The 26,498-nt window shown below is 41.8% G+C and overlaps 1 protein-coding gene and 1 pseudogene across 4 annotated transcripts in view; both read right to left on the bottom strand.

The window, feature by feature from the left end:
• Positions 1–26,498, bottom strand: part of CCM2 (CCM2 scaffold protein) — a 97,446-nt gene that overhangs the window by 20,726 nt on the left and 50,222 nt on the right. For 2 of the 4 annotated variants that reach the window (XM_075558121.1, XM_075558120.1), the window contains one exon: positions 20,354–20,527. The exons of the other annotated variants lie outside the window; for them this stretch is intronic. In XM_075558121.1, the coding sequence (XP_075414236.1) occupies positions 20,354–20,527 (174 nt within the window). The remainder of the gene's footprint in view (positions 1–20,353; positions 20,528–26,498) is intronic. 4 annotated transcript variants of the gene reach the window in all.
• Positions 13,741–14,105, bottom strand: LOC142456977 (eukaryotic translation initiation factor 4E-binding protein 1 pseudogene; annotated as a pseudogene).

The following is a 26,498-nucleotide window of genomic DNA, read 5'->3' as shown; positions in this document are numbered from 1 at the left end:
TACATGTAATGTAAATGCATATACATATATAAACATTAAAGCCTACACACTCACACACACACACACACACACGGGGTCTTCAAAAGTTTATGGAAATATTTCTTATCTTTTCATTCCATTTTCCTACAAACCGTAATATATGTACATTGAATATATACAAACAAATGTACTATGTAAGAGGGAGTGCCAAAATGTCTGTGAAAAAATTTCATTATCTTTCCATTCCTTAGCACTGTTTTTGCTGTGTCCAAATATTTAGCTCTATTTCCATTCTCATTTGTTTCAAGAAATCTTTTGTGTTATTTCTCCAATAACTCGGTGGCTTCCAAGTAAGGTGTTGTTCAATTTCTATGCACTTTTTTTTTTAGGTCAATTGTCATGACTGGTTTCCAGTTATGGCAATGCAATCTGAAAAAAATTGGTTTGGAGTATGGTTTCTATTTTAATTTATCAATGCTTGCTTTAGGGCCTAAAATATGATCTCTTCTGAAGTACCTTAAGCACTAGAAAAAATGTGAAATGTGTTTTTGTTGGGTGAAGTGTTCTGTATGTGTCTATGAGATCGAGTTGACTGTATTGTTTAGTTCTTCTGTATCTTTGATTTTTTTTGAGTCGATCAATATTTGCTTGATGTAGTCTCCTAGTATTATCATATTATGGTCTATTTGTCTCTTTATTTCAATAAGAATTAGATCAATATTTTGATGATCTTTCGTTTGTTATGTATACATTAATAATGGTTATGCGTTCTTGTTCAATTAAAGCTTTCGTGATTCTATAGTAACTATTTTCTCTTGTTATGTCTTTTACTTTGATATCTACTTAGTCATTGAATATTGTTACGCTTGTCTTCTTTTGACTGCTGTTGGCTTGATACATATTTTCCCATCCTTTCTTTTTTAGTCTATGTGTCGAAGGTGCATTTCTTGTAAGCAGTGTATTAGAAATTTGTGTTTTCGTATCCATTCTGTTAGCATTTGTTAACTGGTAAATTCAATTCATTTAGTGTTATTATTGATACATGTGGTTTTATTGGCTTCATTTTATTGTATGTCTTGTATATGCAGTTGCTGGTTTCAATTTTCATGACAATTTTTTTGTCAAAGGTCACGTGGGAAGGCTAATGCTCTATTTCAGCAGTTCTCAACCTGTGGGTCACGACCCCTTTGGGGGAGTGTCAAATGACCCTTTCACAGGGGTCGCCTAACAGTAACAAAATTACAGTTATGAAATAGCAACGAAAATAATTTTATGGTTGGGAGGGTCACCACAACATGAACTGTATTAAAGGGTGGCGGCATTAGGAAGGTGGAGAACCACTGCTCTATTTAGAAAGAAATGTGTGCAAGGCCTTTCTGTGAGTCAAGGAGACCAGAAGTGTCAAGACAAGAGGAAGAGAGATCCACATGTTTTTGCAACTTTAAGGAACTATCTCCTCAAAAAAATATTCTGCCTCACCCAGTTTTGTGAAATAAGCTTTCAGTTCTCTCACAGTAAGAGTCTGATCATTATCTTGTAAAATCGAACCTATTCTTAGTGCTGAAAAGAAATGAATGAAAACAGTATAACCTGAATGCCTGCCCTCAGACATATGCCAAGAGCGCCCTGCATCCCTCCACACATTATTCTCACCACAGCTCATGTTGGTATCACCACCCTTTTACAGAGGGAGCTCAGCAACCCTAGGCTGGGTAAGCATACTAGTTCGATGACAAAGCTGGAATAACAATTTAAGCTATTACAGATAACTACAGCCCTTAAATACCTTGTACCGGGGGTGGAGCTGCTGAATGAAATCAAAGGTGCATGTGCCACTGTTGCCTGGCAAGCCTACATGGTGGCACGTGGGGCTTAGATCATCAGCGTGTACAGGGCAGTTCCAAGGGAAATATTTACTTAATCCGAAAAGTGATAATGGGGGACTGGGTTGGGGGAGGTGTGGGAGTAGTATAAGAAAAGCCTGTGTAGGGGTTTCTCAGATCACTAGAAGACTGAGAACTTCCCTCCTCTCAACAATTAGAGCAACTTAAGAATAAACAGTACATCAAACTACTAGCTTGTCATCAGTTAACAATCCAAATGTAGCCATACACCTGCTGTTAGTTCAGGCCTTTCGGTCTTACCTGCTGTAAACTAAATGTTAGCTATCAATATTCATTTTCAGCTTGACCCTATGATTTTATTTCCTAAAATTTTAAAGTTTTTGATTAATGTACTGTATTAAAACTCAATGTAAAGAATACACAATTCCTCAGAGCTAGACCAGTAGGTAATACCATGAAAAACAGAAAGGATCGAGTTGTCAAGAATTGTGTTTCACTTGGATTCACAGTCAATACTCATGGAAGCAGCAGTTAAGAGATCAAATGACACACTGCATTGGGTACATCGCTGCATAAGAGCTCTTTAGAGTTGAAAAGCAGGGAGGTTGATAGGAGGACTAAGGTGCACCTGATCCAGGCTATGGTATTTTCAATTATCTCATATGCATGTGAAAGTTGGACGGTAAATAAGGAAGACCGGAAAAGAATGGAAGCATTTGAATTGTGGTGCTGGGAAGAATATTGAAAGTACCATGAACTGCCAAAAGAACAAACAAATCAGTCCTGGAAGAAGTACAGCCAGAATGCTCCTTAGAGGCAAGGGCAGTGAGACACGTTATCAGAAAGGATCAGTCCCTGGAAAAGGACAGCATGCTTGATAAAGTGGGGGGGCAGTGAAAAAGAGGCAGGCCTTCCACAAGATGGATTGACACGGTGACTGCGGCAACTGGCTCACCCGTAAGAACAATCGAGAGAACGTCACAGGAGCAGGAAGCGTTTGGTTCTGCTGTACATAAGGCTGATAAGTTGAAACAAACTTGATGGAACCTAACAATATCCTGTATCTTCACTATTCTTGCCAGTTTCTAGTATAAACACATGCTCTTTACATCTAAAAGATATTAAGAAACACTCAGAGACTTATGTGCCTAAATGATTTGCTGAAGGAAGAGCAGCCTTTGGCATTGTCTCTACATACACTGAACGAATTGCTTGGGACCCATCCCTTCCTGGCCTCCAAGTGCAGCACATTTCACCATCAATATCCTGCCTTGCTTTTTGTCTCTCTCTGCCAATGACTACCATTAAGGCATTTCCAATTCATGGTGACCCTACAGGACAGAGCAGAACCGCCACTATAGATTCCCAAGGCTATAAATCTTTAAGGGAGCAATTGGTAGTTTTGTACTGTTGACTTTGGGGTTAGCAGCCCAACTTGTATCTCAGGATGCTGTCAGGCCTCCAGACTCTTTTATTGTCTCTAAAATCAGGCTAATCATGTCACAAACTCTGGTTCACAATCCTATAAAGAAGTCTCTGTTGAGATTTGTTTGGGTGTAAAATATTTATAATTATTAATAAAACTTTATGCTAACAAATAAGTTTGTTATAATTCCGGATAAGTTTGTTATAATTCCAGACTGGTTAGGTCTTACAATGGCTGCCTTTGAGGAGGCAGACAATACTGTCTCTTAAGGGTGACCCCTGGCTGATGTTAACCAACATCTAGCTTCTCATACTGCAAGGTCAGTAAGTAGCCCACAGCCCCATGAGCTAATAAATGGGTGCAGGGTGCTATACGAAAAACTAGTGCACACAGATTGGATGGGTATGATGTGACAGTGAGAAAGGAGGATTCAATTAGAGGAAAGATGATACACAGACTGTCCTAGCAGGCATCAACTAATTCTACCTCTGGATCGTCCTGATATTGTGCAATGTTAAGACAGACCCAGTGGTGGTGTGCTCACTATTTCATTAGGCATCACACTTGACATGGAAGTGGGCTTGAGAATGGTGTTACAATGGTTAAGTACTCAACTACTAGTTAAAAGACAAGCAGTTCAAACCCACCCACAGGCTCCTCAGAAGACAGGTCTGGGGATCTGCTTCCAAAATGTTACAGCCTTAAAAACGCTGTGGGATGAAGGGTCCCCATGAGTGAGGATGGCCTCGGCCACATCAACATCAAAAAGCTACTGTCAGGATTCCGCTTTCTCCTTTGGGGAGAGGGGTGGGCTCAAACTGCTCACCTTGCAGGTAGCAGCCCAACACTTAAGCAGGGTGCTTAACTATGCCACCAAGAGTCCTTGTAAGGATAGGCCAGAAAGTATTGCTACAAAAGAACAGAAACCTGTATTAAGCACTTCTAAAATGGTTATTGTCACTATAATCCTTCCCCAAAGAATTCTGCGTTCTTTGATATGCTTCAAAACAATACTTTTGGCATAGTCAAGGAACCCAAGTCACGTTCCTTTTAAATGTTCTTTGAGCTCCAGGAACAATAAGACATCTGAAGGGGCAAAACCCAGATATCGGACAGACAGAATAAGGTTTCCCAACGAGGATCACCCTTGTACCTTCCGAAACCAAAAAGGGACATTGCAATGGGGGAAAATAAAAGTGCTTCCATCTAATTTCCCTTGCCTTATCCTCACCAATGCAGCTTTCCATTTCTTAAAACTTCTGTGTCCTTTGGGAAATATTATCCCATTGCAGTCTCAAGAGTCCATCACCGGAACATTCTGAGCTGCCCTCTCTGCTTGAATTTCACCGGCCCCCAGATTCGCTGCGAAGCCCTGTTCTGAGTGAATTTTCTGAAGGCACTCTAATAAGTAAGTGCTACACTACGAGAATGTGCTTCCACCTGTCAACTGATCACAAGACATGCCTAAATATGTCCTGTTGAGAATACACTCACGCATGCATGAACTAGAGCAAAAGTAGAGATCTTTTTCTACTTACCCACATATTGAGTCCAAGTCAGCTTCTCTATGACGTCTACTTACTGACCCTGACTGGTGAATTTCCCATCAGAGACTTCTAGGTAGATACACTTGAGACCTTTGAATCCTCAAATTTTTCTGAACCCTCTCAGGCTGCAGAAATGGTCCATATCCCACTTCTTGGAAGAAGGTGGCTTCAAATAAGACATTGCTTGCTCTTCTCAGGACATATTGCCTATCAGCTAAAAGACCGGTCGGCAATTGGGGAACTGCTGGGCCTACTAAAGGCAAACAGGATCTACATGTCAAAGACACAAGATCCGTATAACATGTGCTGGCAGAAATGGGAGGGTATGCCTGGCAATGCATGCTGGATCAAGGGAGATGAGGTACCAAGCTAGGTAAAAGTGTGCTTATCTACATTAGGGCATTCTCTGGGACACAGTATACAACAGCCTGCAAAGCACTCCAGAGGCAGTTCTAACCGACTGTTCCTAAGGGTCCTAGAAGTGTGACAAAAGCAGTAGCTTCTGTACACAAAATATCAAGACTCAGGAGAACTGGTATGCTGATTGGAGCTACTACACAAGAAAGGAAACCTACCAGCTCACAGTGCTCCCTGGGAGGCTCAATCATCACCCCATTTACCAAGGCAATTAAGAAATGTGCTAAACAAAGTGGCAGATATAAGCATCACCGAGAACCTCTACAGGAGATAGTGGAGAAACTATTAAAGAACAATGTTCCCAGTAGCAATGAGGAGAAAAGGATTCTGGAAGACCCAGATAACAGCAACAACTGCCAGGATCAGGAGGAGCATAGTTCTTGCAATAGGCAGCAAGAACCAAGATCTTTGGAGATGGATCCTAAGACAACGGCATTGCCAGGGGCAAGAGAACCACTAAGGGTGCTGCTTAGTATATAGAAACCAGTTGATTCTAATGAACAGATGAAGGCCGAGCTCAGCTTCTCCAGTGAAAGAGCGCCCTTATCGTATCCAGACCTGGAGTACTTCCCAGGCCCAGAAACAGTGACTGAAAGAGAGGCCATGTCCCATAAAAATGGAGCAAGATGAGGGGGGGTCTTCAAAAGGCACTTGAAAGTTTTTCATTATTTTTTAATGCAACTTTTCCACAAACTTTTTGAAGCTACTTCATATACACACAATCATTCTCCAGTTCCTTCCAGACGGAGTTCCTGTCATTTACTTTGGTGAAAGTACTTTGGAAGAGGGAATTCTTTTGAGGAAGATTTTTAGATGAAGGGTCTGAAAAGATACTGACTAAAACTCCCACCAGGACCCATGAGGGTAAGTTATAGAGGTCAAGTAACAGATGGAGTCCAGGCCCAGGCCTCCCTCAAAGTGTGTCCACTGAATCAAGATCCAAGTGCTGGTCATTTCCCCACTTTCTGAACAGGTAATGGGAACGTACATACTTAACCAGTTTACAGACTCATCAATTTGGTCTCTGACCTGCAGGATTAGAACTTAAGTAGAAAAGGCCAAGTGGGAACCTGGGTAGACAAGCTGAAAGACTTTAATCCCTTTGTAGGAGGGCCTCACAAATGGTGAGGGGAAGCTTCCCAATGGGCAACGGGAGATTTCATACTCTCTGGAGTGCAGTTTTCCTTACAGAGGCGAGAGAAATGGCAGTAGTGAAGGCTTAGTTGGTTGTCCAAGGCATAGAAAGGGCAAAGTGGAAAAGAATAAGGATGTCTAGAGAAGAGACATCTCTCACACATATAGGTGTGAGGACAAATTTCAATGCTCACCAGAAATCATACCCTGCAGAAAGGGCACCAAACAACCAGGTGGTATCGATGACTTGACCAGTAGATGTCACCTGTGTGTCCCAGTTTATATGATTGACTTGTGAGCAGAGTGATCCTGGTGACCAGGAGGGAGGCCACGCAACAGGGACCAACTCTTGTCAAAATTACAGACACTGCTGAATGCTAGACCTGCAACAAAAACCAACCCAGCAACCCTAGTAAGGACTCACTCCTTAAGGAGACCAACCAGCTAGTGAAAAAGCTGAATACATTGAGAGTCCTTCCCCTTTGCAAGAGAAAACATTTCTGCCCAATCCTGGCATGTACTCCAGATATGAGCTTGTCTTTCCTGCCTATAACGTCTTAGTCAGCACCACTACCACTGCTCATGGAGTGTTTTATATGCTGACACGCTACGTGACGTATTATCTCGGGGCACTGAATCCCATCTGTAGTAAAGGATGTACAGTGGCAGGCATATGACCATAGAATTCAATAGTACTATTAAACTCCCTATCGTGTAAGACCTGCAAGCCTGAAGGTGATATTCTGAAAATATGCAGTATTTTCATGATGCAATGAGGGGACTTCGTAAAGTTTATTATTCAAAAAGGCTGCATTTTATTTATTTAGCTGTCTGACTCTGCTTGCGTCTTCAACATTTTCACACGGATTTTCTGCTCCTCAGTGAGGAAAGCATGCTTTTCCTATCTTGGACACAGTCAGTACACATGGGACCACCACAGGCCCTACTGTCAGGTATTTCTGTTTGGGACGCCCTCGTGAGAACTTGAGGTCTCGCAGCATGAAGTCGGCCTGCACACCTGCCACATGCAGATGTTGGTGCTTTACCAACCTTCTCTGTGTAAAGGGAAGCAATTCTATCACCAAGGGTTCACGACAGCCTCGTTTTGCTAGCCTACGCCAGTAGGTCAGATGCTGACCCATTTGGAATGCCTCTACAGCGTGTCCCCAGAAGAGGTCTCATTCCATTTTCCATGAATGTTCAGAAGCCTCTTAAAGTTCTTGAGTCAGCAGTCATTAATTGTTAAATCCCGAGATGTAGAATGGATGATCTCCCATAACCACTTGGGGAACTTGTGCTTCCGGCCTCAACTTGAGGCTCTGTGGTTTCTGAGGGCCTAAGTCACAAAGGTAAAACTTCTCCTACCAAGGAAGACAGAAGGAGATCTCTGAACTAAAAAACTACAGATCCCACTGGTCCTTCTGAGTTCCTCATGCCAGTAAGCACACAAGCAAAGAGAGAAGTTACTGTTCTGACAGTAACTAAAGACTGTGAGTGGTTTGATGCAGGCAAAGGTCCATGGGATGAGGATGAGGGCGGTTGCCATGAGTAACTGCACTGGGAGATGCCGAGCAACGCCTGCCACTGGCTGATTGTATGCATTGATCTAAATCATCTCTGAGCAATCTGACAATGTCGATCAAATTAAAAATGGAAAGAAGTTTAGACAGAGAAGGCCTACTTCTGAGCATTTATAGTCAGACAACAAGGAGCCTTGGTCCACAGTGTAAACCATCAGTCAGTCACTCAGCAGGAGAAAGTCGGGGCTTTCTACCCCTGTCAGATGTACAATCTTGGAACTTCAAGCGACAGTTAGTTCTACTCTGTCCTATAGCGTCAGCTGTGAGTCTGCATTAATTCGATGACAGTGTTTATGGTTTTACAGTAAAAAACAGGTGTGAGAGTATTGGAAACACAAAGAGAAAACTAGTTAAAGGAAATTAGTTATGTAATGGAATACTTTGCAGTCATTAAGATGGAAGAGACCTTTGTACATCCTACTATTGAACTGTATATTGTTGAATGTAAATAGCAAACAGTGTATATTGTATCTTCATAAAGACATTTTTTAAGTAAAGAAAAACAAAAACAGACATGTACTATATGCTTGCAAAAGCTCTGCATATAAGGTTTTCAGCAACTACTTCCTACCAAGTGGGCAGTCAAGCCCTTCTCTGCTGTCTGTTCTGAGTCTGGCAGCTCTGCTGACACCTGCTTACTTTGGGTGACCCTGCTGACATTTGTAATAGCAGCGACGTAGCTTCCAGCATCACAGCAACACACAAGCCACCACAGGATCACAAACCACTAGCAGATGTCGCAGGACCCAGCAGGGTTTCATTGTGTTGTGCGTAAAAGGTCACTACGGGTCAGAGCGACTAGATGGCACCTCACTATACCATGCTGACAGGTGGGCTATCAGGGTCAGGAGATTAAAGCATCACTGGAAGTAACGGAATGACTCAAAGTTAGGGCAGAGGGACGTCTTTTCACCAAGATACTGTTTGAATTTTGTGTCATGTACATAAAGTATGTATTCAACTTTTCAATAAAATAAAATGAAAGAAATTAAAATTCAGTCAAGATGATTTCTGGGTTCGGTTAAATCGTCCTACCAATGCCCAAGTTCAAGTTAAAGATGGGCATGTCCACTCCTACATTCAATAAGCACCTATATGCTCACTGTGACCCATACAAACCGTACAGTGTAATGAGCACTGCTGACAAAAACATTGGCTTGTGATGGCATATATGGAAAGAAAAATAACTACATTATGAAGGTTGAAAGAGAAAATTTTACTTCGTATGTTAAAAGTGCTGCTGAATACTGTGGAGACTCAGAAAATAGGTTCTACTAATGTCCTCTGCAATTTATTTTATAAATGTGCATTCTAAACATCAAAAATTCCATAAAGAGCCACACTGAAGAATGTGGAATCAAATATTTTCTTACTGCTGGTGAGTTTTATCATTATTTTATCAAAGTAATAAATATATACGGTTGAAAGAGACAAAGTCCCCAATAGTGTATAACAAGAAACAAATAGTCCCCAAACGTGTATTTTTTTAAATGGTAAGCCATTTCCCAGAGGCAATCACTTCTAAGTCTTGTTTCTTCTATAAAATGAATATTAAAATTTATACATCAAATTCACTGCCACTGAGTTGTGGCCCTATAGGACAGGGTACAACTGTCTATAAACAGGTTCGTCATGAACACAGTGAAGTGTTCTAGAATTCCCATTTTTTTGCAATGCTATTCGTAGTTTGTTGTGATCCTGAGTTAAATCCCTTTGCACAGTCCACAAAACACAGGTAAGCATCTTTCTGGTGTCCTCTGCTTTCAGCTAATATCCATCCATTTGACATTACCAATGATATCTCTCATGTTACATCCTCTTCTGAATCCAACTTGAATTTCTGACTATTTTCTATTAATGTACTACTGGATCCATTGTTGAATTATCTTCAGCAATATTTTATTTGCATGAAATAATGATAACCCAAAACTCACTGCCAATGAGTAATTGTGATTCATCGGATAGAGTAGAACTGACCGTCTGGGTATCCAAGGCTGTAGAGCTTTATAGGAGCAGAAAGCCTCATCTTTTTTGTGTGGAACAGGTGCTAATTTTGAATAGCCCACCACATAACCAACCCCGACTCCTGGGGATCCTTAGTGTTAATGATATTATTCGGTAATGTCTGTATTCTGTTGAGTCATCGTTGGAATGGGCACAAACAAGGATCTTTTCCAGTCAGCCAGTCAGGGATCTAGCTCCCACATTTCTTAGATAACTGAGTGATTCCAGGGCTTCACCAGCTTGTTGAAATATTTCTGCTGATATTCCATCAATTTCTGGAGCTTTGTTTTTTTCCACTAAAATCATTTCGTATAGAAATTAGAGGCTTGACTTTTTCCCTCATTTCTTCCAGCTTGAGATATACTGGGAGTGTTCTTTTTTTGGCTTCTTAATTTCAAGTTTTTGCACATTTCACTATAATGCCCCTCTTTGTCTTCTAGAGCCCCCCTTGGAAATGTCTTGTTCCACTCTATTACTTCATTAGTTCTGCCATTTGCTTTAGCTACTCGATGTTCAAGCGCAATTTCAGAGTATCTGCTGACAGCTACTCTGGCCTTTTCTTTCTTTCCTTTTGTATTAATATTCTTGTGCTTTCTTTATATGTGATGTAAAGACACAGTCCTACATGATGACTCACGCCCAACAGATCTCCAGGTCATTAGTGTTTAATATGTCAGATGTCTTCTTGATATACTTTCTAAAGTATAGTACATTCAAGGTTGTATTTTGGATCTCCTGGACTTGCTTTAATTTTCTCCGGGTTCAGTTTGAATTTGCATATGAACAATCGCTGATTTGTTCCATAGTCAGTTCTTGGCCTTGTTTTGGCTTATGATATCAAGCTTCTCTACTGTCTCTTCCTACAAACATAATCAATTTGATTCCTGTGTATTCCATCTGAAGTCCACTAATATATTTGCCATTTATGTTGTTAAAAAGGCATTTGTAATGAAGTCGTTGGTCTTGCAAAATCAATCACAGGCTTTCTAGCTTCATTTCTATTGCCAACGCCATATTTTTCAATTACTGTTCTTTCCTTTGTTTCCACCCCCCCCATGTCAATTGCCAATTAATTATCAATACATCCTGATTCCATGTTTAATCAATATCAGATTGAAAAATTAACAGAATTCTTCAATTTCTTCATCAAAATGTATTAACTCTTGTATCAACTGGACTTTTTTGTAGGTATATTGATATTATTCAATCACAGACAGCTTTGTACTTCAAGACATCTTGAAATGTTCTTGTTAATTATGGGTACAACACCATTCCTCTTGAATATGTCATTCCTGGCATAGTATTATATCCAATTGTCCAATGCAAAACGGCCAATGCCAGTCCATTGCAACTCACCAATGCTTAAGATACTGAACTTTATGTGTTCCATTTCAATTTGGATAAATTCTAATTTTCCTAAGTCAATTGTTGCTGTGAGGTGCCACTGAGTCAGTTCTGACCCACGACTGTGCCTGATCCTGCAGATAGCCTCACACTGTGCCCATGCGTGAGCCCATTGTTGCAGTCCCTGTGTCAACCCACTTCCTTGAGGACGTTCCTCTTTTTTGCTGCCCCTCTGCTTCACCAAACCTGGTGTCCTTGTAGGAGCTGGTCTCCTGGCAACATGTCCAAAGCAAGTGGGACAAAGTCTCATCATCCTTGCCTCTAAGGAGCACTCTGGCTTTACTTGTTTTCAGACAGACAGATTTATCCTTTTGACAGTCCATGGTCTTTCAATATTCTTCTCCAGCACCTCAATTCAGACTTTGAGTCACCCCTGATCTTCAATGCTGTTCAATGTTCAACTTTCACATATATATGAGACAATACAAAGTTCCATGGCTTGATGCAGGCCCACCTTAGTCCTTAAAATAACATCTTTGGTTTTCAATAGTCTCAAGAGGTCTTGTGCAGCTGATTTACATAAGACAATGCATCTTTTGATCTCTTGACTGCTGCTTCCAAGAGCAATGATTGTACATCCAAGCAAGGAAAAATCCTTGCCAACTTCAATCTTTTCTCCATTTATCCTGTTATCTATTGGTCCAGTTGTGAGGATTTTGGTCTTCTTCACACTGAGTTGCAAATCTGGATCTTCATCAGCAAGTGCTTCAAGTCTGCCTCACTTTCAGGAAGCAAGGTTGTGTCATCTGCATAGCACAAGTTATAATAAGCCTTCATCCAATCCTGCTGCTGCATTCTTCATATAATACAGCTTCTCTGATGATTTGCCTAGCATACAGGTTGAATAAGTATGGTGACAGGATATAGCCCGTTTCCTGATTTTTAACCCATGCAGTGTTCCCTTGTTCCTTTAGCACAACTGCCTCTTGGTCCAGGTACAGATTCCACATGAACACAAGCGTTCTGGAATTTTCATTCTTCTCAAGGTTACCCAAAGTTTGTTAGGATCCACGTGGTAGAATGCATAGTCAATAAAAGACAAGTAAGCATCTTTCTGATATTCTCTGCTTTCAGCCAAGACCCAGCTCACATCGGCAATGATATTCCTTCTTCCAATGATATCGGCCTGAACCTCTGGCAGCTTCCTGTTAATGTAGTGCTGCAGCCATTGTTGGATGATCTTCAGCAAAGTTTACTTGCATGTGATATTAATAAGATTGTTCTATAATTTGAGCATTCTGTTGGGTCACCTTTCTTTGGAATGGGTACAAATATGGATCTATTCCAATCAGTTGGCCAAGTAACTGTCTTCTAAATTTCCTAGCATAGACAAGTTTTTCCAGTGTTTCATCAGCTTGTTGAAACATTTCAACAGGTGTTCACCAATTCATGGAGCCTCTTCAGTGCAGCTTGGCCTTCTTCCTTCAACTCCATTGGCCCTTGCTCATATGGTGCCTCCCAAAATGGTGGACTGGGGACTACTTCTTTTTGGTACAATGATTGTATTGTTTCCACCTTCCTTTGATGCTTCATGCATCTTTCAAATTTTCGTCCATAGACCCTTTCAATATTTCAACACAAAGCTTGAAATGTTTGAGTTCTTTCATGCTGAGTGTATTCTTCCTTTTTAGTTTTCAAATGCTAGGTCTTTGCACATTTCATTATTTTACTTTATCTTCTCAAGCTGACCTTTGGAAATTTTTATTCAGCTCTTTTGACTTCATTTTTTTCCCCCATTTGCTTTAGCTACTCTATGATTAAGAGCAAGTTTCAGGGTCTCTTCTGATTGTTTCTTGTCTTTTTTGGTGACTTTGTGCTGTCTTCATGAATGAAGTCCTTGCTGTTGTCCTCTCACAGCTGATCGGCTCTGTCATCAGTGCTCAATGGGTCAAATCTGTTCTTGAGATGTTCTTGAAATTCAGGAGAGTCACACTCAAAATCGTACTCAAGTAGCATACTGTAAACACAATTTCTTATGTAAAACTTGGAATTTCTTTTTTCATCTTTTTGGCCCCAGGAATGAAGATGGCTTTTATTTCCTCTCTGGGGGAGGGAGAGGGCGGCATGCTTTCCCAGGGCACACCAACCTAAAGGAGGAGCGTGCCCAGAGGATGGGCTGCAAGAGCTGACCAGCATCAGAAAGGCTCCTCCGTGTCCACTTCCAGTCCCTCGGCTGAGGGGTGTGCCTGAGGGTCACTCCCTTGGCGGGGCAACTCCTGCATCCAGAGGTACCTGGAGGTATCTGCTGCTGCTGACAGACGGGGAAAAGGGCCAGTCAGCTGACCCCACACACCCATGCCAGCCAGGGTGTTAACAGTTCACTAGACCTGGCTAGTGTGAGTCTTCTCCCAACAGGGGCCCCTCAAGAAGGGCCTGAGGCATTGCTCACTCCAATGGCTGGTCCCTTAAATGTCCATCTCAAACTGGGACTCTTCACCACCTGCTGGTTGGTTGTTTTCTGGACTTTTCCGTGGGAGGCTCCGCCCGGCTTCCATGGGGGGGGGGTCTCCTCACTGGCAGGGCTGGTGATGCCAGGGATAGTGGGCCGGTACCGGAGAGGTGCTTTGGCCACAGGTGAGTTCCGACACTCCATTAAGAATTTCCGGTCATAAATGATCCTGGTACCTCCTGGGGTGGTGCTATAGTTCACGGACGGCAGCTACATGCACTCGCCAAGAACCACGAGGCCAGTGGCAGGGAAGGCCTGGTTTGGGGTCTGGCTGCAGCAGCGGACATGGTCTCCCACTCTCTGCTCCAGCCACGAGAGCATGGCACTCTTGCCCCCATCTTTCAAGATGAATATCACTATTCTGGTACTATCTCTGAACTTTCCTTTTAAAAAAAAATCATTTCACTGGGGACTCTTAAAACATTCCATACATCAATTGTATCAAGCATATTTATATAGATGTTGCCATAATCATTTCCAAATAATTTTCTACTTGAACTCTGGGTATAAGCTCCTCTAATTTTTTCCCTCCTTTCCCCACCCTCCCATATATTGTTATTGTTGAATACATTGAATACATATATTGTTATTAATATTTTGTATCTTACATTGTCTGTTGTCTCCACCACATTTCTGTCATTTGTACCCTGGGGGTGGAGGGTTATATATCCAATTTTGTGACGGGTTCCCCCTTTAACGAGATTTTTTTAAACTAAACTTTCTTCTAAGAACCTTCTAAATTCATATACAATTTAAAGAAAATATAGATTATTGCAGTCTTTATCGTGCTATTCACAGTAACAGCTTGCAACACTTTAGCACAGCATCACAAGCATGATATTGACATCAACAGTTAAGATACAGAATTCCTTCCACCAGATCTTCTCAACTCCCAGCATGTCACTAATCTATTCTCCATGTCTGTAATTTTTGTCATTTCAAAAATAGTTTATGAAGGGAATCATATAGTATGGCCACAGGATATAATTCTTTGAGAGTTCTCACTAGTTATCACATGTATTAGTATCTCACTCCTTTTCTATTGCTGGGTATGTATGTATCACACACTGTCTTACCAGTCACCTGTTGAGGACATCTGCATTGCTTCTAGATTTGGGCCATTACAAATAAAACTGCTAGAGGCATTCATATTCATGGTTTAGTGTGACTAAGTCTTACTTCCTCTGCAATAAATGCCTGGGAATACATGTGTGAGTTTTATGGTAGTTGTGTATTTGTCTTTCAAAACTGGTCTACTTTCTTTGCCTTTTGAAATAATCTTGTATATATCTACAAAAATATCTTGCTAGGATATTCATAGGAATTGCATCAGACCCATATACTATTGTGAGGAAAACTGACATCTTTACTATGAGTCTTCCAACAAATGTACACAGTGTATCTCTCCTTGTATTTAGGTGTTTTTTATTTCTTTCATCAGTGTTTCATGTTTTTCAAAAAGACATAAATCCTGTACACATTTTATGATATTTTTTCTTCCCTAAAAGAAAGGGAAAAAAAGCAACTGTATTGCATTTCAAATTTGGTGTCTGTGTATTTATTTCTAGTATAGAATTTAAATTTGCTTTTGTATATTTATCTTATATCCTATAATTTTGTTAAACTCACTTATACCATGAGGATTTTCTTGTCAATTCTGGGGAATCTCTACATAAATAGCCATTCTATCTGCAAATAAGGAAAGTTTAATTTCTTCCTTTCTGAAAATGTATGCCTTATTTTCCTCCCTTGATTTATCACACTGGCTAGAGCTCCTCACGATATAATGAATAAGATCAAAGAGAGCCAACATCCTTGCCTTGTTCTCAATCTTAAGAAATAATACTCAGTTCTTTACTAATAAGGATAATATATGCTGTATATTTTAATTGATGATCTTTGTCAGGTTGAAGGCGTTTCCAATTCCTGTTTTTAGAAGCTTTTGTCATGATTGAGTGAATTTCATCTTTTTCCACTGATATATGATCATGTGACTTCTATTTTCTTGAATATCAAATATTGAACCCACCTTACATTTTTTTGAATAAACTCTACTTGATCATAGGGTGCAATTCTTTTTTATAAATTGCTGGATGTTATTTGCTAATGTTTTGTTGTATTAGTTTATCATCTTTTAATATTTACAGGGGCTTTCAGCACTCCATAAAACACTATGCCACTTATTCTTGATCTGCACGGTTTCTGTTGAGAATCTGCTGTCATTCAAATTCCTTTCCCCCTGTAAGCACGATGTAATTTTTCTTTGCCACTTTCAATTTTTCTGTCTTTGCTTTTCAGGAATTTTACTATATGTCTTGGTGTCAATTCTTTGTATTTATCCTCTTTGGAGTTTGCTCACTTCCTAAATCTCCAAAAGTTTCTCTTCTGGCAAATTAGGGATGTTCAGAGGCATTATGTCTTCTAATATTTTTCCTGCCCCATCCTCTTTCTCCTCTCTTTTGGCCTTTTGTGACACAATGCTAGATTTTTTGCTCTAATCTTACAGGAGAATGAGGATGGGCAGCTACCTGATACTATGAGGTCGCAGTAGAAGGTCGGATTCCACCTTTGGCTTCTGAATGACACTGGCGTTAGTGTCTTTACTGCTAAGCAAGATGGGCGTTCAAGCTAACCAGTGAACCCTCATTGATACCTCCCTGGCTGAAGCGGGGTAGAAAAGCCTAAATGTCATTCTCTTGTTCCCTATGTGGTCTACACTGGCAACCACAGGAACGGGGGCGAGGGGCCTGGGCAGTGGGAAAGTTCTGCTCAGGACGTTCGGGTATTCCTTCAGTGAGGAGGCAACAGATTGCTTCATTGACGTTCAGGGGGAAACCCCCGGCAGGGATGAAACCCTTGCTCCTATTTTGCTCTTTATCGCATGCAACATTTGTGCATTTGGGTTGACTTATTTCACTCAGCATACTACTTCCAAGGTTTATCCATGTTATAGCATGTATTCGAACTTCATTCCTCTTTCTGGCTAAGTATTAAAATTTGTTCCATTTCTCCCTCCTCCCTCCACCCCAGTGTGTATCATATATTAAAAATCCATTTATCCTTCAATGGACATGAACGTTGTTTCCACCTTTTGGGCTGTGTAAATCGTGCTGGAATGGACACTAGTGTACACCTGCCGGAGTCATAGTCTTCAAGTCTCTTGAAAATCAGCAGAATTGTCAGGTCTCAAGTGTCACTAGGGAGAAAGACGGAGCTGTCTACGCTCGTAAAGAGTCACAGTCTCGGAAAGGCAACAGGGCTAGGCTACCCTGTCCTAGGGGGTCCCTCGGGGTCAGAATTGACCAGTGACAGCGAGTTTGGTCTTTTGGAAGGTGGGTCGCTGTGAGAATCAACTTGAAGGCAGTGAGTTTTCTGGTGGGTATATAAGTCTACATTTAACTCATTGAGAAACTACCAAACTGCAATTCACAGCAACAATATTTATCTGCACCCTCACCGACACAGTGAAGTGGTATCTCATTGTGTATGTCTTTAAAACATATGCGTAATTTTTGGGGTTTAATTTTGTTGAGAAAATCTGCAGCAAAACATGCACTAATGCAATAGTTGTGCATGTCCAAGTCAGCAACACTGTTGATAGTCGTTGAGTTGTATAAGTATTCCCGCCTTCGTTTTCTCAGTGCTTCTTCCCCATCACACACATTCACTGCCCTCCAAGGTCCCTGACTTATCTTTCAAAGTGCTACTGCCAATGTGATCGCATATATACACGTGCATGGAAAAATAAACCTTCAAGATCATAGAATATTTCTATGAAGCTTTTTTTTTTTTTTAGCTTTTTACCGTGAATTAGGTGAAGGTTTCGGAGCAGACCGTCGGTATTCATTCAACAGTCCGTATGCATTCTGTTGCCACTCACCCACTGCATCCCTCCATGTACCATCACCGACAGCTTTCTCCCTGTGTTTCATGTGTCTCCACTTCTTTTCTAACCCTCTGGATTTGTCACTTGGCAAACACTGTCCTTTGATTTCAAATGGTTAATTATTCTACCACAGAGGCGAGCTCAGTTCCAGACCTGAGTGACTAAGGGGTCCCACTAGCCTCTATCTGAAGCCTGGTCTCTCTTATTCATTTCTGAGTTCTGTCCCACTTCCCTTTTCTTCCTTTCCGCTGCACCCAGCTCTATTCAGGACCTTCTACTGTATCCTTCGCAGAGTAGTTTTCCCCAAACTCAATGAAGCCCTCCTTGTAAACAGGTCTTAAAGGAAAACAATGCTCAAGATACTCTTTCCTAGTTAAACTATACTGCTTTGTTCCAAGAGAGTAGGTTTTTAAAATGTATGTAAATTTTAGAGATGATCTCAGGGCAACCGCTTCAGTTGGTCACACAGCCTCCAAGGCTGGAGGAAAGCTGGGTTCCATAAGCATGTGAACTCCTGTCTCGCTCCTCTCCTTCTAATCAGTACTCTTCTACAGAGTCTGAGACTAGCATATTCAGTAATGGTTGCTGGCACCAACCGATTCATCGGGATGCATGACACAAACAGGAGATAGTTGTTCACGAAGGGAACTTAGCCACACATTTATCTCCTCCTCCTATTTCTGACATACACTGCTCTGCTGGGCTAGGCAAATAGGAACCAGTTTTGTATTCAATATATTTTTCTACCCTAAAAAATAAAACGTATTTCCCTCACCCAGAGCCAACTTGATTGGGTTGCTTTTTAGACCCATTCCTTTCAAATTCTTGACCTATAACTTCCTTTCTCTGCCATCTTGAGACTAATGTTTCCCCTAGACTTTGAATTCCACCTTTCGTCCTCTTTTTCTTTTTTTTTTTTTCCCCTCATGTTTTGATGAAGCAAATCCTTCAGCAACTTCCTTAGAAGGGGTTCATGAACATTCAACGAGACCTTTCTCGTCATTGCATGGAGATCCTTTCCGTTAGGAGGGTTATGTCCTTTAATCAATGCTACAACTGTCCTTGCAGGAATGACCTCACAATTTCCGCCTCATTCCTCGTTGTTTCTTCTAGGAAGGCAGCTATGCTTACCATATTACCAATGTCCTTCTGCTCAAGAGTCAGATGTTGAACCTTCGAGATTAATCCATCCCCCCCCCCCCACGCCCACTCCCACACACACCCGCTAACCTTTGTTTACTGATTCCTGTGTTTTAGTTATCCTGTATGGGAGCTTTTTCTTCAGTTTATCTTTCAACCTCTCTATTGAATTTTTAAAGACATATCATATGTTCCAAAAGCTCTTCCCATGTTTCCTTTACTTAAAAGTAGAATCCTGTTGTTTTACAATTTCTCTTATGTGTCTGAGAACATGATATAAATTTGAAGTAGAGTGTCCCCTTACTGTCTGCTTTGTTGGTGTTTCATTCATGCTTACTTACTGTTTGTCTTGAACTTTTTTGTTACAAGTTTTTATTAAGTGTGTGCTCATTCTTGGCTGCATAAGGAGCTCGCTGCATTGATGACGGTAAACAAGTGTTGGGCTTTCTTTAGGTAAAAGGTTCCCAAAACTTACTTGACCTACTGCCCTCTTCTCAAAATAAAACTTACTCAGTGGCCCCTGGGAATTAAAGTCCTGTATTACAGCCCATAATAATCCAAGATAACATGTAGGTATCTGCTTTTGTAGTCTTCTTGGAATGTTCCAATGCCCCCCAGGGAGTCACATTATCCCTTTGGAGATACACTGATTTAGGTAGATTATGAAATAATTGCCCAAGTGTCAGTATCTAGGAAGTTCTTCTATGAGAATTTTCAGATCCCCCCTGAAAGGGTTCTTCCAAGGATCCTCTTAGGTAAAAGCTTAGCTGTAGGCCCTCTGGACACTTGACAGAGAAAAGACTGGGGTTCTCACTATGCTGTATCAGGCTTTGACTTAACGCCCTGGTTTTCAATCTGGGTCTCCGCCCCACTCTCTTTTGTGTTTCATTACCCAAGTCCTGGCCTTCCTAGTTCAATTTCTCTATGGAGAAGACTTCCTAAAAGTTAATTATCTGATCGTGCCAAGTGAGAGTGGGCATACTCTACACAAATTTTCAAGTAGCCCCATACCTCTATCTTGAGCCAACCTCTGAAGACACTCTGGTCTGTTTTTTCACTTTAACTCGGCTATTTCATGGTCATCTGTTGCCTTCTTCCAAGCTTACAAGCGTCACTCATCGACTGTTCTCTTCTTCCTATGTGTTCTGACCTTGTGGCTTTACTCACTGACTTAATTTTCATGTGTTTGGGAAAGGAATAAGAAGGAACACATGCATTTTATGTCAGGGTTGACCACAAGTCTTCTGGGCACAGACGTCAGAAACAATGAATTCAGGACATCTGTATTCTAAGTTGTGGCACTCACAGCTCCAGAACCTTGGTCAAATCACTTCTACTCTGCAAAGGAGAAGTTACCCTGCGTGTTTCTCCCCGTGTAGGAGCCACTTTGGGTACGGCAGCACACGTCTGAACACATGGTAGAGACTTTAAAAGAATAACGGTGGTAAGCTACTTAGACTTCAAAGCATCTGGTGGATAAAAGGCATTATCTCTTTTTCCCCTTCAGTTTGGCAGTCACTTCATGCTGCCTGTGACAACTTACCTTTACTTCTTTTTCAATATAGTCGTTCAGCAGTATGTCTGGTTCGACTCGGTCGGGCAATGACAGCACCACAGTATGCAGAGGGCGCCTCTCTGTCACCTTCTCATGGGCTTTCTTATCTCTACTTTTTTCACCTTTTAGGAATACTCGTTTAAATGGCGACACAATTCCAGGCTGCAGGCAAAAATGGCAATGATTGGATTTCATTATTTACAAATCCTTCGTTTAGTGTTATACTGAACACGCAGACGAAGCCCAAACCACTGCCTTGCTGTCCTCATGCAAGGAGGGGCTGACAATTTCTGGGTTGCTGAAAAAGGATCATGAATATAAAGGTAATTATGCGAGAGGGACCTTGGTTGCCATGGGATCTAGCAGGCAAGGTCGAAGTGAGGCAAGGATTGGAGGCTGTCTATACTGCTCTTTGGTGGCAAATGTCCTCCTTCCCTGTTCAAACAGCAGGAAGTCTTGGGTCAGCTCTCCTCGGGGTGTTTACGTTTGCTGAGAAGAGTCAGAAGCACATGAAAAATTTAAGATCTGCTCCAACTCTTTTTGGCTTTGCTGATTTATTGCCTTTTTAGCAGGTGTGGAACATGGCCCACTTCTGGCATCAACAAGGACCGGCTGTCTTTGGCCACCTGGCCAAAATCACACTTCTCCGCTTACGTAGGGACTTTCCTGAGTGAAACACCAAACCAAACCAAAACCCAAATCCACTGACCTCAAGTCAATTCTCACTCATCATGATTTTCTCTGGGGTTTTGGAACTTTAACCTTTATGGGAGCAGATAGTTCCATTTTACTCCCAAGGAGTGGCTGGTGGGTTTAAACCGCTGACCTTGGGAAGAGCAGCCCAATACTTTCCCAACTGCACAATGCTGGCTCCTGAGGGGAAACCACATGCTTTTACACGATTGGCAGTGACACAGGTAAGCAGTTTGAATCCACCAGTCACTCAGTGGGAGAAAGGTGAGGCTTCAGAAACCCAAAGGAGCAGTTCTATACTGTCTTGGAAGGTAGCTAAGTAAGAATCAACTCAATGGCAATATGTCTGTTTTGTTTTGTTTGTCTTCCCTCAGGGACCTGAGGTGGTAGGCAAGGGTGATTGAGAGAGCTTAGAGTCAAACCCCAAACCCCAATGCAAAACAACAGGGCAAGGCTCAGCCGGCACAAAGTGAGAAAGAGAACCAAAGAAGACCTTGCCTGGCAATTACTAGGAAAAAGCCTAGTATTTCCTGCTCAATAAATCCGACAAAGAAACTATCAAGCCAAACACAGAAATTTGTGCGATTTGCAGAATCAAATCTATTCACAATGTGAAATCGTCACTGAGGTCACTGGATCTTTGCATGTAACCAGGTAAAGGAAGCACAGCCCTTTCCCCTCCAAGTTCCAACGTAATCTAGAGTAACCTAGAACTACAGAAACAAGATGCAACTGGGCAACCAAACTGTGGAAGGCAAAATCCAGTATTACTGTAACAAAAATTCCATTATCTTGTCATTCCGTTTCCCACAAATTTTCCGAAACTCCCTTGTATGGAAGAGATGTCTCCCAGTTTTTCTGTAATCTTCAACGGAGGCCTCTTAGGGAAAGCAGAGAATGAAGTCACCTTCTACATGTACAGCAAGCCAAGAGGAGGGGCTGCTGCCCCAAGACAGCAAGGAGGGTTCACACGCATCCCACTCCACACAGGAGGCATTGATTAAAGCTCTCACTTCTGTTTCTTCTCTGTCGACGGGAAATCCTGCCACATGCCAACTGCAATACAAAACAGGGTCATGGAATCTGGGAGTGACCCCAGGAGAGTATCTTGTCCAATCCACTGATCTGGGCTTGGGTTCAGAGATGACAAAGACAAAAAAGAATAAAACCGGTTTATAACTTGCTCCCCCATTCCTCTCTGTCAGGGTAAGCTAGAAGTCTGGATGACCCATCTCACACTGCCCAAATGACAACAAAGAATATAAACCACTGTGGATTAAGAGACCAATCATTGCACTGGGAAGAAAAGACTAACCAGGACGCAAGAATAAGAGCTAATGGGAAAAGCAGCACAGGGACTAAGGCAAGTCAATGGGGTCCTGTCACCTCACCCATTTAAATCCAGTTGTCCCCTAATAGGGTCTTTCTCAAATTGTGAGGGGATCTACTTTATGACTGAATCCTTTGCTTGTTAAATCTTTGCTCCACTTGCTGTCCTGTTGTACAACCTTGCCTTTCTGTCTTACGTGGGTGGCTCCCTCTGTGGCAGTGACAAACCACGTGGGAGGGACTTGTCTAGGAGTCTACCTTTCTTTAGGTTTGTCCTGCACCACATATAAATCACACCAGTAGCTCCAGACTCTATCTATCTATCTATCTATCTATCTATCTATCTATCTATCTATCTATCTATCTATCTATATTTCACATGTTCCTTAAAATATTAAAACCATTTGATTCATAAATTATCTGCATGTTATAAAATCAAAGTTGAACTCTTAAGGAAAGCATGCCTATGCACACATGCTTAATTATCATCCTGAAGTAAAACTTGTATTTCCTCTACATTTTATTTTACAAGGCCTTGTTATACCAATTGAGGATTCTTCATGGTAGAGTGGTTATGCCTCAGGCTACTAACCTAAAGGTCAGCAGTTTGAAACCATCACCCACTCCATGGGAGAAAGATGGGGTTTTCCACTCCTGTAGAGAGTTACAATCTCAGAAACTCACAGAGGCAGTTCTACCCTATCCTATGGGGTTGTTATGATTTAAACCAAATCGATAGCAGTGAGTTTTTAGAGAGTTATACCAATGAAAATGAATAGTGCATTCTTTAGATGGCTGTCCCACTAAAAACATAAAAGCTATTTGTTAAGAGAGGAGGGAAGAACCCAGAAAATGTTTTTAAAATCAGAAAGAATTCCAAAGTGCGGACTTATTTAGCCTTGGGCAGAAACACATGTGGCGTCCTGATGGTTGTCCTCTTGCAGGTGATCCACATGTTGCAGCCTAGCGGTTGCCATATTGGGAAAAGGGGCAAGGCAACGTTTTTCAGAAATTAAGGAGCCTCCACTGCTTTTCCCTGTATCCAAGAATACCGTCAACAAATCTCTTTTCAAACAGTTAACCCAATGTTCTCTTCTCCACTTCAGACTCACAATATTCTCAATCTTGGGCAAAAGGACAGAAACATTTTTAAAGGTCAGAAAGAGCTCAAAGAAATAGCAACCTAGTTTGCAAAGTCAAGACAGAAATACTGGAGAAAGCCAGTCTCAGACAAAGAAAATAGTTTTATACTAACCATACCTAACAGTTGTCAGCTAGGGAAAGATTTCAAATTGTAGATAACAGATCGTTTCAAGCTAAAAATAAGAGAAGAACATTTTCTAGTGAGTCCTCTAGCCTCAGGGATCTAGCCAGATTTTTACTGTGAGGCTAAGAAGATAAAGAATTGCAAGGGATTCTGGTGGCCACTCATCTTCTTGCCTGGACAAGACTCCGGTTTGATCTTATCATGATGAAAAATGGTGCTTCTCCCCCTCCCAGGGGACGGACAACAGGAAAGTGAGTGAAGGGAGACATTGGACTGTGTAAGACATGACAAAATAATAATAATTTATAAATTATCAAGGGTTCATGAGGGAGTGAGGGTGGGGATGGACGGGGAAAAAATGAGAAGCTGATACCAAGGGCATAAATAGAAAAAATGTTTTGATAATGATGATGGCAAAACAAGAGAAAAATGATGATGGCAACAAATGTGCCTGACACATTGGATGTATGTATGGATTGTGATAAGAGTTGTATAAGCACCCAATAAAATGATTTTCTTAAAAAGGAAAATGGTAGGTTTTTTTGGTCTAGCACCCCCTCTTTCTCTAGACAACCTGGGCAGCCTCATTATCTCCTAACTGATACATCATCTAGGCATGTTACCAAAAAAGCTTTTTCTTTTGGGGGCTTGAAACTCTCTAGGGAAAGGCCAGGGCTTTTCAAATTCTTCAGTATCCTTGCTTTATCTAAAACAACAAGATATAAAAGTGAACTAGGTCCCTGGCACCCAGGCCCTGTGGTCAAGGACCTTAACAGATCATAGATCTCTTTGGGGGCACGCCCCTTTGAAGCTCCTCCAGAGCCCCCAGCAGGAAACGACGCTGAGTGTGACTCCGCCCATTCCTCATGTCTTCCATCCCCTCTCCACACCTCGTATCCTTTACACAAGGTGAGGTTGACAGTAAGATATAAGCACAGCCTCTTGGAAGCTTTATAACCTCCTTGATATAAGATTGTTTCTTGATATAAAGTTCTTCCCCTAGACAACCCAGCCTAACACACAAGGACTAGCCAGGATTCAAGAATAGGGGCCAATGGGAAAGCAGAATAAGAATTGAGGTGAGTCAATGGGGTCCCGCTACCTGACCCCTATAAAATCCAATGTCATACTCCTAGATGGGACCTTCCTCAAATTGTGGCTCCTACTGTTGTGGGGGGCGGGGGGAAATGTATGAGGGACTTGCTATTACCTTGAAGGGAGAAATCCCGGCTGCATCAGCTATTGACACACAACCTCCCCCGTCTCTCAGCAGACCTTAATGCACACCACTCAGCTCTTCAGCATTAAAAAATGCCAAACAATGAACAAACAAGGCTCTTCCCAAACAAAACAAAATCTTAGAAAAATCCAGAAGCTGCCGAGGTCGTTTCTCGTCTGCCTGTTCCACAGTGCCTACTCTCTACCCTAGAACCATAGGTCCCTGGAATGTGGTTTTCAGTGCATGGATTTGAGACACGGTAGGGGAGAATGAAGGGAGGCTGCTTGACCAGAGACAGAAGAAAACACAATTCCCTTATAACACTCAGTAGGCCTACAGTTCAGATAGAAAGGCTCCTAGAGACAGGCGTTCTCACATCACTATCCAGGGGGAACAAAGAAGATGCGCCAACCTGTGGAGATAGCATCACAGTTGGCAGAAACAGCAAGCAGAACCCTGCAGCTCTTGGGACCGTGCCCTGTGTGCCCTGGCACCTGTCCACACCCACAGTGGGACTTGTGTTTGGCCTCTCCTCACTTGGCTCCTGAGCTTGCTGTTACCTTCTGGATACTCGGCATCTTCCTCCATTTGCTTCTTTTGTTCTGGTAAACAGAAATGTTCCAGACACTAGGCTTGTACTAGACTTCACATTTGCTTTTGAAACAAGTTTGCCTGGTATGACCTTTACCATTTACTAAGCAAATGAGACAACCTCTGCTTTCCTCACTTGTAAAATGAGGTTATTGATACCTTGTCAGAATCAATCAATGAAGCCAACACAGGGAAAAAGAGGGTCCCTAAAGAAAATTCCTCAAAAAAAGTTGTGATGAAGTGTAATTTCTTAATATGGTTCTTTTATCCATTTCTCTATGAGTCCTACCAAATGACTGACTGAATAGGACTGTGCTAATAAGGTATAGTGGACTTGGAGATTGCTCCGTTTTGCCATTCCCCAGGCTATAAGAATGAGTCACCTCAGAAACAGGAAGAGAGAATTTCCTGGACCATCAAGGAAGAGCCACCAGCAAAGCACATTCGAAATCCCTGCCTGAAATGGTGGAAGCAGAAGAGGCCATACCATGCTAAGACCAGACCAGAGACCGAGGCAGAAGAGACATGTAAACAGCAGAAGAGAAGCATGGAGACCATTAGATGGTGAGGCAGTGCATGAAGGCAGAGTCTGGGGATCAGAAAGAGAGAGATTTGGCTGTTGGCTGAGGAGAGGTACTGCTGTGGAACAATGACTAGATGCCTAATGCAGGGATGAGGAACCCTTTTTTCTGCCATGGGCCATTTGGATACTTAGACCATCACACTGGTCAAACATTTCATTAATGAACTCCACTGTGATGGCCGGGACTGCTTCTCTTTGGTGAGGCATGGGATGGTAGCTGGCCTAACGTTTCCTGATCCTGGCTTGTGGTAAGCTAATAACTGCTCTAATAAGGTCTCATAATTGTGAGGACTGTCTGGTTAGTTCTGTGTGGCCACTGCGATGAAATATCCAACCTAGCAATAAAGTAGAATGGTGTACAGAAGAGGGTAAAGAAAGATGCACGGTGGGAGCACGTCCGACCTCTGCCTGTGGCAATCAGTGTTGGGCTCGTGTGGAGAGAGACTCCTCT

This window comes from Tenrec ecaudatus, chromosome 9, assembly GCF_050624435.1.
Source record: "Tenrec ecaudatus isolate mTenEca1 chromosome 9, mTenEca1.hap1, whole genome shotgun sequence".
NCBI lineage: Eukaryota > Metazoa > Chordata > Mammalia > Afrosoricida > Tenrecidae > Tenrec > Tenrec ecaudatus.
This window is presented reverse-complemented; position numbering and strand designations above follow the sequence as displayed.